Source organism: Berghia stephanieae, chromosome 1 (assembly GCF_034508935.2).
Source record: "Berghia stephanieae isolate SIO BIC M18660-M18661 chromosome 1, UCSD_Bste_1.3, whole genome shotgun sequence".
Classification (NCBI taxonomy): domain Eukaryota; kingdom Metazoa; phylum Mollusca; class Gastropoda; order Nudibranchia; family Aeolidiidae; genus Berghia; species Berghia stephanieae.
Window position 1 is genome coordinate 4,510,980 of NC_088360.1, and position 14,045 is coordinate 4,525,024.

General features: G+C 31.8%; 2 protein-coding genes across 6 annotated transcripts in view; one reads left to right on the forward strand and one right to left on the reverse strand.

Moving 5' to 3' along the window:
- LOC144966369 (stathmin-like) overlaps positions 1-4,300 on the reverse strand; it is a 76,688-nt gene extending 72,388 nt beyond the window's left edge. For 2 of the 3 annotated variants that reach the window (XM_078902770.1, XM_078902731.1), the window contains exon 1: positions 4,023-4,281. The gene's annotated coding sequence lies outside the window, so the exon portion shown is untranslated. Of the gene's footprint in view, positions 1-4,022 lie in introns of all 3 variants that reach the window. The other variant, XM_078902742.1, reaches the window with a different exon arrangement.
- The window catches only part of LOC144966344 (uncharacterized), a 50,337-nt gene that overhangs the window by 1,016 nt on the left and 35,276 nt on the right, over positions 1-14,045 (forward strand). For 2 of the 3 annotated variants that reach the window (XM_078902673.1, XM_078902681.1), the window contains exons 2-8: positions 5,747-5,858; positions 6,623-6,722; positions 7,198-7,388; positions 8,279-8,441; positions 8,624-8,708; positions 13,143-13,317; positions 13,646-13,750. In XM_078902673.1, coding sequence (XP_078758799.1) covers positions 5,831-5,858; positions 6,623-6,722; positions 7,198-7,388; positions 8,279-8,441; positions 8,624-8,708; positions 13,143-13,317; positions 13,646-13,750 — 847 coding nt within the window. In that variant the 5' untranslated portion in view covers positions 5,747-5,830. Of the gene's footprint in view, positions 1-5,746; positions 5,859-6,257; positions 6,409-6,622; positions 6,723-7,197; positions 7,389-8,278; positions 8,442-8,623; positions 8,709-13,142; positions 13,318-13,645; positions 13,751-14,045 lie in introns of those variants that run through there. The other variant, XM_078902685.1, reaches the window with a different exon arrangement.

Below are 14,045 nucleotides of genomic sequence, written 5' to 3' on the forward strand. Positions count from 1 at the left end.
TGAATTGTATTCTTTCCATTTCTTATTTGATTTCATACCCATTATATACAGACTTAAATCTTGTAAAGTGCTTAGAGTTTTTTTTTTTTTTTTTTTTTTAAATATAAACAAAACAAAAAACGTAAGCATTTACATAGCGCAATATCCATAAAACATGCTCAAAGCTTTACAAGGTGTCCATAGTCTAAACACTTAACATGCAGGACACGAGACATGACCGATGCCTGTTAGTTGATATGTTAAATTTTTTTCCCCCGACAGAGACCAGAGTGTTAATGACCAGGTAATCATTTTACACCCGAGTACAGTGAAAAAAATATGAGTAAAGAGCCTTTTCCAAGAACACTATGCATCGCTCAGAGCGGGACTCAAACCCAGGACCTTCTGATCCGAGTCAGTTTTACTCCCTTTATTTTACAATGTGCACTATGCTGTTGACAGGACAAGAATGATGGATTCAAATTCAATGCTGTTAACATTCAACATGTCAGATGTAGGGGGGGGGGGGGGGGGGGGGGGCGCTGTGCATGGAATGGGAAGGCAACTAGTTGAAATAAGAGATATGAAAGAGTAAGACTTTACTTGGTGCACGTTATTATTGATGATGTTATGCCTTAGACACATTACTTTTCAAAAAGCCGTCCAGTTCTTTATCTTATTATTATTATTATTACTATTTGTCTAGGGAGTCTACGATTTTGGCCTCTCAGCCTATATGAATCATCTCATCATTAATGGAGACTACAGTATCTTTGCTTTGTTTGTGTGGATGGGAGTTCATTCATTCTTTTCTTTTTTTAAAGTATTAACAATATTATCATGGCATGTTATATCACAGTTTGCAAATTATCAGCCATATAACACAAAATAAGTTCTTTTTTAATACTTACAATGTTCTTAACTGTTTTTCTTTATTTTGGCTACTTACAGTAAGTTAAATTCGTAGACTAAGTACGAACGTTTATTCAGATTACATCCACCTCACAACCTTTGCGGGGTTTTTTTTCCAATATCAACACACACACACACACACACACACACACACATTCATATTTTTTTTCCAATATCAACACACAGACACACACATTCTCTCATTTCTCTCTCACACACACACACAGACACACAGTACCCCTCCTTTTTTTTTTTACTTTTGCTTTGGTTAATTGTTCAGTTTCTGGGAAGGATTCCCTTCCCCCTTGATTATAAAATTTAAATGGGGACATGTTAATTTGCACCAAGAAGGGTCACATACCCTATTCTAGCTCTTGCAAAAAAACATAATAATACTCATGGTAATTAAGAATTTATGATAATTCTCAATTTCAACCCCAGACTTAAATCTATGGCCCACTCACTCCACTAACGATTATTTTCAATATTCAGATCATCAGCTTTTCCATTTACAATGAACATAATAATAATAATTTTTATATAATCACGCACTCCGTCACGGCATCAATAGATATCATCGCTTCGGCACTCCATGAAGGAATATTGATATCCCAGTAAACAAGATTGATATTGAAATTGAAATAACATTTACCTAAGCATCAACCAACCAATTTCCGATAACTCTAATAACATTTTTTTCACAATTTATTATGTGCATATGTGTGTTTGTAATTATGAGACAAACTTAAATAGGAATAATTTTTCTTTCTAAAATGTCTCGCATGATATGCCAGATGTAACATGTAATATAAAAAGTGGTCAAAGAAGTATTGGTAGTTTTAGTGGTGTTAATAAAGCAGTAGTAATATTGGGTAGCCGGTGTGGTGGGGACGGTAGTAGCAGTAGCAATAGTGGTAAAAGTGGTAGTAGTAGAAATAGTAGTGGTGGTGGTAGTAGCAGTCGTAGTAGTGGTAGCAGTCATAGTTGTAGTAATAGTATTGGCATCTCCAGGGATAAGGCGCAGCAGTCGCTTTAAATAATAATAAAAAAATTTTAAGGGGGGGGGGGGGGGGGGGGTTGTCCAATGTTAGGGATGGTCTAATCTTGTGGTGAGGTCACATGGGGTCAGAGTACCTCAGAGACTTGATCAGAGGAGTCTCCCAACATCAGTGGGGAAGCAAAATGACCAGCAAGGGACATTACAATGGTTAGACTATGTCTGACTGATATTTTGCATTTGTAATTTTGTGCTGCCAGATTTAATTCTTCAATAAACTTTTTAAAATTTAAATTCATTGAATCTTCAATTTACGACTTTTTTTATGACCATGGATGTGAATTTACGACCTTTACGACCAAGGGATCAAATTTAAGACCTTACGACCTTGCTGGACACCCTGTAAAACTAATGGTGCTCCTCACTTCCATGTTCATTCGCCTCACGACTCGACTCATGTTGAGAGCGCAATCATTCCAATAAAGTATTGCGTCTTTTTAGATAGTAAAATTTAATGGCGTTTTACCTCGTTTATTTGACAGTGACACCCCTTCAACACCCCTTCCTAGTAAGGACCCATTATGAGTATTGCGCTTTGAGAAAACCCACCATAACTCTAGTGCAAAATAAAAACTATTAATATTACTGTTGTCCTTCAACCCAAAGTGGCCGGTTTTGACTAGGACGTTGCTGATTCTTAATTTGTAAGTCTTTAGCTATAGATCAAGGGAAAGGTGAAACATAAATCAATTTCATAAATTTCATACATGCGTATGAATTTCAATCTCTAAAATTGAAGTAGAAGCAATTCAATATTATTGTAACATAAAAAGTAAAATTTTCAAGAACCTGAGAATGAAATGACAAAATTGATGAAAAAATTTGGTAGGCCTTTCGAAAGCTCCTTGTACTAGCATTTCTTTCAATTTGTATTTTCATCATGGATCTTTTGTCATGCATTTATTTATTCAATTTGTCAAACCTTGATAGATTAGTGAAAGTTTAAACTTTCCTAATATGACCATTGTTTCAGTTTTCCATCGCCATTTTGTTTTGTGAAGTACTGAAAACAGTCCTAGGTTGTTTTTTTTTCCATTAGGTTTAGCTCGCGGTCAGAGGATTTTTTTTTTCCTATTAGGATTAGTTAAAGGTACTAGGTTTTATTTTTTCTTAGGGTTAGTTTAGGGAATATTTGAGTTGTTTCCCTTATCACAAGGAGCTTTCTGAAGGTCTCCCAAAAATAAATGAATTCATTAGATTAGTCTCCTACTCGACAGGAGCCTACAGACCTTGAAATCATTGTCTCTCCCTGAAAAGCTCACCAGCCCAGGGAAGGCTGCCAGTAAATTGTTATTGATTATTACTTTTCATTTTGTTTCCTGAAAAATGAATTACTGTAATAATTGCTTGTGCTATATATTATGGTGCGCACATAGTCACATAGTTAAGAGAGTGTAATTCATTTATTTATCCATGTCTATTCTATTCATTTATTTATATTATTCATATATTTTTTACGGCCCATTCGTCTAGATAGTATTCGTATATTTATATTATATCTAAATCTAGACGTCTACTTATCTATTTTAATTTTTTTTTTGTTCGTTTCCTTTGGTCAATGATTGATTTTACCTGTATTTTATTGATTTGTTAATTGGAAATTCTATTGTACGTTTAATGCAATTGAAATTGCCTAAAATAAACATTTGAATTGAATTGAATTGTGACCAAATCCAAAACACAACAAATCGAGTCTGTGGAAACCGAATTGTTCACTTGGAGTAGACTGCTATTTTTGAGACAAATTTAACAAAGCTTAAAGGCCAACTAACTATCTATGTCATTAGTATGTTAAAGTTGACAAAGTATTGACCAACAGATTATGTCAAATTAAATTAATGGTAAACTGTTGACCTCAACCTTGCAGTTAGTGGCGGAGAGGCCTGCACAGCTGACGGTGCCTGACCTCACCTTTTGTCTTCTAAAATACTTCTAAGGTTGCTCAAATTGATTCAATTAATTACTGGCTGATGATATGCAAGTCCAGTACACATATAATTTAAGATAAAGTCGTCTTGACTTGTCTTGGAGGGTATTAAGAGAAAGAAAAAATCAACGCACAATCAAGACTTACTTTTTGTCAAGTGTAGGTACCGCAACAACCACGAAGACTGCAGCAGACAAGAAGAAGATGTCACGTTCAAGTCCCCGATGGACAGGGATGAAGAATAAGAATTGAAGAGCTGTGAGATGAGTTCACAGTAGCACTGAATAATGACAGTCCAGACACCGAGAAATTGATCTTATTGATAACTTTTGTTGTTGATATTGATTTGCGCGCGCATGGAAGAAGAAAAGAGCGTTTATTTTTGGGGAGCGCCCTCTTTCGGGTCAGTTCAATTGGGCAGTTTTGACCTCGCGTTGGGTCACGGTACTGTGTACCAGATTGGACAAACCGAGTTTGACCTGACATGGATGGGGTCATCTAGCAAATTCAAGAAGTTAATTAATTGATTAATCTTGCTTTCTTATCTTCCAACGGAATGGGGGGGGGGGGGGGGGGTGGAAGGGTTGAAAGGGGAGAGGCTCTCTTTTTGGCGAAATAAATAAATAACCAACAAAAAAAAAACACGAGTATATAAAATTATTGTTGCAAATACCGGCATTTGAAGAAGTATCTGATCAGATCAATACATCTCTTTCCTTTTTAAATTGTTTTTATAGTCATGCGTAACGCATTGGGAGATGTGTACACAGAATTGTTATCTTATCCATTTTTGGCTTTAAAATAGCCAACTCGACATTTTCTTGTTTTCTTCCACTTCCTGCCAATGACCGCTTTGGTTTACAAACAAAAACAAAACATAGACTAACTTACTACTAACCAATAACCAATGAAATGGAAACTTAGCAGACGACGAACTTAATCCTCTTATCGAATTATTATCACTGTTTTCGAAAGGAATGCCTTACTTTTTGGACTTAGATTTTTATTCCCAGGTATTTGTTTTTTAAACCATCAAAATTTTGTAATAATAACTTAATGGGTTTTTTTGTTTTGTTTTGTTAATTTTTGTCGTCGTTGTTTGATGATGGTAGGCTATTGTTCGAGTCTTAGATAGAGATAACTTTATTATTATGCTCGTATTCGAAAGTCACTGCCTATGTCTCTCATAAAAGTTAAAGAACTAATGTTCCCTCCCGTATCAGTATCATATTATTTTCAATCTGATATTTTGAAAAGGGATATCTTAGACTGAAGGAATTTTTTGCGATTTTTCTTAGTTTGAAATGACAGAAATGAAGAAATGTTATTGATCAGCCTCTCTCCTCCTTTCCCACACAGAATTGCAGAATCGGGTCAATTTAATTTTATCAGCTCACGTCAGGCTGCTATTTTTTATTTTAGTATCTAAAATTAAATTATAAGACTTTTTAATTCAATTAATTCAAATCCGTTCGGAAGCTTGATTTCTAGCTCGCTGAAAAACATCTTCACGGTAGGTTTTCTGGTTGTTGGTTTGTTTTTTCTGTCTTTGTCGAGGTTGTTTTTGTCTTTTTTTTTAATTTTTGTTTTTTTGTTTGTTTGGTTCTATATTGTAATATTGTTTTTTATCAGAATTTGTAACAACAAACAAACAAACTGCCATTGAATTTGCATTTTACGGCATTAAGTGCAGTTAGATATGAGTAAATTTAGAAAGGGAATATTGAATTTTAATTCATTTTGACACAATTCGGGATTTACATATTTTTAAGCATTTGAAGATTATATGTATTGATTTGGTTTGATTTTTATTCCTTAGGAAATAATCTCAATGTTTATAAGAAATTTATTTCATATGAAAATATTAACAGGCAAGCTCGTCAAAATCTGAAATCGTGAACAATGCTGTATTACCTGTTCCAGCTCACTTACAAACATGGAGAGAACGTTTAAAGATGCCGAATCTGCGATCAACTCACCATGGTAAGATGGACATTTTTAATCCATAGGTAACCAGCTGGCTGCACTGTATTAAATAATGCAAGCTTTTTTTTATTTCTATTATAATTTTTTTAATAACGACAAGTCTCTGTCTCGTTCTTTCTGCCTCTGTCCACCTCTTTCTCCCTTTCTTTCTACATCTCTCTCTCTCTCTCTCTCTCTCTCTCTCTCTCTCTCTCTCTCTCTCTATATATATATATATATATATATATATATATATATATATCTTTCTATCCTTCTCTCTCTCTCTCTCTCTCTCTCTCTCTCTCTCTCTCTCTCTCTCTCTCTCTTTCGTTCTGTGTTCTGACACTTGAGTGAGTTTTCTGGCTAGTTAATCCCCCACTTTGAGTTAATAATGAATGGCACATTGCCATGCAAGCGTAGTAATCTAGGCTTGAGCCCTACTTTCAGCATTTTTTCCCCCGATAAATCCCATAAATTTTGGTTACTTCATTCAAACCATCTGATTCAGTGAAACTGAGTATTAATTTCAATGTTATTTTGTGTGTGTAGGAATCCAATAAACTAATTTGTAAGTATTCTATCAATATAATTATGATATACTGATTTTAATCAATAGTTCATTAACTAATATATATATATATATATATATATATATATATATATATATATATATATATATATATTATTATTATTATTATTATTATTATGAACTAATATTATAGTTGTTTTTATGTTGTTTTTTTTGTTTTGTTTTTTTTTGTTTTTTTTGTTTTTTGTTTCAGGGATTCACCTCATAAAAGAAAAAGTTGACGTTGGTCCCACAGGAGACATATTTGGTACATTAATTCATGATGTATCAATCACAGTTGAAGCATTTGAAAGGTCCAATGTTTTAGTAATATATATACAGTGAATAATTTGCTTAATTTTTAAAGTTCTCTAAAGTTGAATATCTCATCAATATTGTCTGCCAGAAATTACCCCCAAAAATAGTCAAATTCATTAAATGAATGTTGGTTATCTATCTTCAGCAGATGTTATCGATATATGCATCATTTTTTATGCTGAATCTCGATCTTCTTTAAAGAAAACTTCATAAAGATCATTTAAAAGTTTTTAATGCCTGTTAGCTCTTATACAATATGATATGATGATATCTAAATAAGATGTGATTATACCAGTCTCATTAATAAATGAATTAAGTGATAAGTGTTTGCAAATGAAATTATCATTGAGAACTATTAATTGGCTTTTAAAAGTTATTTTTTTATTTAGTTTATGCCTATGCAACAGGAAATTATAATTGTTAAATGGTAAAGTGATTATTCCAACTTAAATTAATTCTTTCAACTTTCAGTGATGATCTGCCAAACTCATTAGAAACTGATGTGATTCCAAGTTCTTATCCTGAATCCGATTTCAACTCACAGATCCATTTAGATCCAGATATTATAAAATGTTGCCTTGGTGAAGAGCTAACCGAAAGCAAAACTTCTTGTTTCTATAAAACTAGGACAGAAACATTCACACGGATAGAAAATAAGGAAAGTAAGTTATTTCTTGATCTGGAAATATGTAGAATGAGTACTTTATTAATTTTTTTTTATCTGATGTGAATATAAACGTCAACATTTTAAATTAAATATTATATTATATTAAATAAAGTTCATTAAAAAGGAAACTATTGTCCTCTGGATTTTCACAATTTTCATTAAAACTTTTGAGATTGCAAAAGATATTTATATCTTTTGATTTCAATCAATGTTTCAGCAAAACATGCATTAAGATCAGGTGTTGAATATGACATTGGAAGAAGACTGATTGTGATTTACTTGTCAAGGGATAGTTCCATAAGGAAACAATAGGCAGGAGGAAAAATTAGCTGTCACAAAATTTGATTCAAGATGGTGGGCACTGAAAATGAAGCATACCTTCTTTTTTGTTAGTGTTGTGATCTGCTTCTCTGTTTTCTTATTGGGAAAATCAGTATCAAAATCTGTGTTCAGATACAAATTCTGTCACAACCATTTAAAAAATGTTAGATATGACAGGAATAAACAATTGTGTATCATCTATTAACATTCAATATTCCATAAACTTCATTATTCCTATTTCTGTAGTTATGGCAGGAATAAACAATTGTGTATCATCTATTAACATTCAATATTCCATAAACTTCATTATTCCTATTTCTGTAGTTATGGCAGGAATAAACAATTGTGTATCATTTATTAACATTCAATATTCCATAAACTTCATTATTCCTATTTCTGTAGTTATGGCAGGAATAAACAATTGTGTATCATTTATTAACATTCAATATTCCATAAACTTCATTATTCCTATTTCTGTAGTTATGGCAGGAATAAACAATTGTGAATCATTTATTAACATTCAATATTCCATAAGCTTCATTATTCCTATTTCTGTTTGGACAGAAAGTCATGAATTTGAGACTCCAATTATGTGGAATGCATTCCATCAGTCCCTGCTGAAACTCCTCGTCAATAAAACACGATTGAAGAGTCTAGATGTTCTTCCTGCTGAAGATCCCCTTCTAAAACCGGACAAATCCCAGTGGACCGAGAAAGATCTATTTAAGTATGTTTTTTTTTTAGTTTCAGTTTCTGAAAAAAAAAATAGTGTTTCATGATTCAACTCTTATCTTGTATATAGTTCATTGTAATGAAGTTGTGAATAATACCTTTTTAAAAAGATGTGGTAATTAAATTACGTTGCCGCATATTTTTAATGACTAGCCATCTTATCTGTAATTTCCTTAGTGACAGTCATCAAAAGAAGCCATATGTAGCTCCATCCTACAATAATGGACCACAAGAGGATTTCAAAATTTCATTGGTAAATAAGGTATGTTGCCTCCACTTAATCACATATTGTCAGAAATTCGAATCTGTGTAATGGTTCAGCAGAGAAGCTATAATTATTGGTTAATGCAATGTCATGATATTGTTTGTACCAAATAGGATACTTCTCCTCTGAGATTTTGTAGAACTTTGGACAATGTTGGTCATCGTAGACCTCATTATAAAGTTTGATTTAAAAGATGTTTTGTTTTGTTTTTTCTTCTTTTTCCTCCTTTCTTTTGCTTTGCTTTGCATGCATTCATTTTTAGAATAGATATAGTTGAGTTATGCTTGCTTTATTAAACAAGCAAGATACAGGTAAATATTATAAAACAATTAATGGAGTGTCAATTAATGGGAAGGAGGAACTTACGTGCTGTTGTCCTTAGAGCCCTGTCTTAAGACAATGTATTAATATACTGTGATGTTTGATTGAAACCCGATCATAACTGTAAATTGTAAGAATTCGTTTAGACAGTTATTTTAAAATAAGATTATAAGTATGCACAGAAAAATGTTTTAGCGATTAAGCATAGATTAACTCTTTCAGTGCTGAGGCTATATTCGCATTTCTGTCACAAAATGGCTGACACCTGATTGAGGCAGCATGAGAATGACAAGCTAAGACAATGCGACATTCGAATTTGGCGCAAAATCTCAATTAAAATACCCCCTCAGGGCCAATTGAATGTTCTGATGAAAGAAATGATACAATTGGTTCAATTTATAGTACTTTTGTAGAAAGTCGGATTGGATCACATTATCGTTTTTGCCTTTCAAGTCCAGCTGCACTGTGCAGCCATTGACCAGAGGAACAGATTCTGCTCCAGCCGCACAGTGCGGCCAATGGCACTGAAAGAGTTAATCAGTGGTATAATTAAATCTTTGAAATTCGTTGGGGTTTTTTCTTGTTGTGAATGTTTTGGTTTTTTTTTAATTTTTGTTTAATTTGTCTGTTTTGAAAAGTACTGTTAGTTGAAATCAAATGTGGAATTAATTATTTACATGCGAGATGTGATTTTACTTTAAGGTCATGACTTCCAACTTTTACCAAGAGAGCAGCTATAGTCATGTGACTAGGGCTTTATAGTAATCAAAATCAAATCACTGTTATTGCTCTCATGAAGAAAACAGCCAAGTCTGGAATTTGATGAAGAATGAGATAAATTATGATTTGACGGAAATTAAATTTCATTAACACAGAGTTAACTTATTTGTTACTGAAGATTACCGTATAGATCAATAAAATTTAAGGTCTTGTATATGGCACCATTTATCCGTTTTGTAAAGCTATCTGACGCTGGGCCACAATAACTAAATGAATAATGTACTCCCAGGGACGGCTGGTAATAATGGGCAGGGTGGGCAAATACCAGCCTGTTTTTTCAAGTTATATGTCGTATTACCAGGTCCGAAATAATCTAATTTAAATTAGATAATTTCATAAGTTAGTACTTAAACTTGATACTTCGTACTGAAATCAATTTGTGTGTATCTTTGACAGATTGAGAATCACCATGCACCCCGTAATACATAAACCAGGATACGCGCCTGTTCTTTTTATCAACCCCCCCCCCCCACCCCTCAAACCACTCCACTCCGCCCACATCGTCATCTCATCGTCTTGTCGCCTGACAGTGAACTCCGATTTTGTTGTCTGGCCTCTCTAGTACTAGGTCGGGCTAATTCAAATGAGCCCACCTTATAAACCAGTGAACACTAAATTAAATAGAGATTTTGGCAAACGTACTTTTTCTTATTTATTGCCTTACTTGTGCTGGTACCATTGATGTAATGACATTGGGAAGGTTTCAGTAGTGAATTTAATTTATTAATTTACTAATATATCAATTTAGTATTAACTTGTGTTGTTTTTATATATTTGTTTATCCATTTAAATTATTTTTTTTCTCGTTTTCCTTAGTGCTTCTCAAAACTCATTTATTAAAATTGTTTTCTTATTTGATTTTTTTTTTTTTTGGTTTTGTTTTTCTTTAACAAATTAATTTGTTAGTTCTTTTTTCTCCAATTCTTAAAGTAATTACCGCTGTATTTTTATTGCCAGACAAAATAATTTTGCAAAACAATGTAATTTTCTATTGTATTTCCTTTAATAAAACAAAACATTTTTATTCAAAAGTCAAGACTAAATAAATGTATAAAATACAACCACCAGTTTGGTTTTCTCAACAATTGAATTAGTATACGAGAAATACTCTTCTGAGAAAAGAGAGAGTTGAATTCTAAGTTATAGAGGAAATAAAGACGTTTAAAGGAAGGGTGGGCAGATTCCGTACTTGCCCGTCCTGTAGCTAATACATACATAAGATAGTTCGTGATGAAGAGGCGGGAAGCTAGGGGTTGGTTGGGTAAGGAGTAAAGATAACACGGTCGTTATTGTCATAGTCTAACGAATGCATGAGGAGAGATTGGTAGCATAGTTTTGTCTTAATTGTATTGTATGAATTATTGGCGACAGCCTAAGATTAAATAAACTTTGTTTTTGTTTGTCTTTTTTTTTTGACTATGGAACTGATACTTGTCATAGCAGACCTGCCCACTTGAAATTGGAAAATTAAAATCGTAATTTTCAGGATTAATAAAATCCTAGATATTTTAACTACCCTTTAACAAAATCACCGGAATTTTCGTCTATTATAGGTATCAAATTTTTTTAAAAAACGAGAAAAAACTGATTGCAAACGTAATAATGATGGTGGTGGTAGTAATGATGATGGTAATACTATTATTGTTATTATTATCATTTGTTATTATTATTATTATTATTATTATTATTATTATTATTATTATTATTATTATTATTATTATTATTATTATTATTATTATTATTATTATTATTATTATTATAATAATAATTATTATTATTATTATTATCATTATTATTATTATTGTACGTATTGGTGGGATTACGATTGTTTTTTGATTTTTTTTTTGTGGTTATTAATGGTATCAGTTTATTGTTTGGTTCCATTTATCATTTTTTTCCACTTTCATGTATGTTGTCATCAAATTGTATGATTTATTGGCGAAAGCCTAAGATTGAATAAACGTTGTAATATCGTATAGTAATCATCATTGTCGACGACATCGTCGTTGTCATCATAATCATCATCATCATTAACAACAACAACAACAACAACAACAACAACAACAACAACAACATTAACATTAACAACAAGTACTACAATAGCAATAAAAACAATATCAACATCATCATATAATTTCCGTCATCGTCTCCACAACTATCATTCTAACCAACAGTACCACCAAAACCACTATCATAATTACATCCTCCCTCACCGTCTCCTCTTCCTCTTCCTCCTCCTCCTCCTCCACCACCACCACCGCTACCAATATTCCAACCACTACCACCACCGGCACAATCATTCTAACCACCAAGAGAGCAGTAAAAATGATGCAATTTGAGCTCTGAATGAAACTCGAGTCATATCGCTGTTGTTGCTTCTCGATTAAAACTTTAAAGTTACTACGTACTACTGAAAACCAGTAATATAACAGAAATATTAATCTCGCCGTTGAGGGATTAAAGCATCTCTTTAATTTTTCGAGTGAACGAAATGGACTTGTATTGTCAAGGTGTTGTCGCATTATGTCTCGTCGCTTTATTTTTTAGTTGTATTCTCTTTCGTGATTCATTTTTTGATTACGTTTGGAATAATTAAAATCTACTGGTATTGTCATTTCATTGTGAATGTGATTATTTGTGTTGAAATATTCTTTTTTTTAAGGTGAACAAAAAAAAAAAAAAAAAAAATATATATATATATATATATATATATATATTATATATATATAAATATATATATATATATATATATATATATATATATATATATATATATATATATATATATATATATATATATATATATATATATATATATATATATATATATATATGACCGAATCACCTTTGCCCCACTACTATAAATAGGCTAGAACCGCCACTGTGTACTCCAATACAAAAAGGAACACGTTTTTAAAAATGAAACAGCATTCTATTCCACTTTCCAGAGCTGTCATTTTGAGTTTCCTTTTTATTTCTCCTCCATTATTGCAAATAATATGAAACAAATATAATAAAGGAAAAATATAAAGAGAATAACTTTCTCCCAGACAAACACACATCTGCATTCATTCTTTCCGAGTGTAGCTCAGATATGGAACTAACTCTCTTATGATTTTAGAAATTTATACTCTACTTATAGTAGCTCTGAATTGTCAAGCCTGTAGAAATTTACAAGCCAAATCAGCCACATCAACACAATGTAGAAGCGGTGACAGTAGTGAATTGGATTCATATATGATTTCTTTATCAAATTCCATACAAAATGTTTTCATATCATAGTTGTGGACATTTTATGAATATTTTATAATATTGAATTTTTGTTTTCAGACTGTTTCTGCCCTTCCCTTGATGGATATGGATAATTTCATGTTGCCTATGGTAAAAGCAAAAGATAGGACATTCCTTGTTGACAACATCCATGACTTGAAGGCTTTGATTAAAGGGTTGGACTGTCAACAACAGCATTGTTTAAGGATTGATGATATTGCAAAAGTCAATTATGGTATTGGAAAATAAGCATATAATGTAATACTGGACTGCTGATTTCTTTCATCATTAATGGCGAAAATCACTAATTTATTATTCATGATGAGGATTCGTGATCATCATTGCTATCATCATCATCATCATCATCATCATCATCATCATCATCATCATCATCATCATCATCACTGCCATCATCATTGTCATCCTTATCACCTCCATCATCTATCATCATCATCATCATCATCATCATCATCATCATCATCATCACCATCATCATCAATATTTCTTTTATACCTTTGATGTTGTATATCAAAAACAATGTTTACAACCATTTTCTCTTACAGACAACCTTAACACAGGAGATGTGGGTGTTGAATCACTTGACAGATTGGATCTTTCAGCATTCTTGGCTGAAAAAATTGATCCACCCTTCGATTTTAAGAAAGAGGGTAATTTTTACATATATCTGTTGTGGAACCAATTAATCTTACCACGTTCCATTGTCAAAAATTCACTTGTTTTATACTGGAATCTTTTGAATAATAATAATAATAATAATAATAATAATAATAATAATAATAATAATAATAATAATAATAATAATAATAATAATAATAATAATAATAATAATAATAATAATAAATAATGATCATAATAATAATAATAATAATAATAATAATAATAATAATATAATAATAATAATAATAATAATAATATAATAATAATAATAATAATAATAATAAT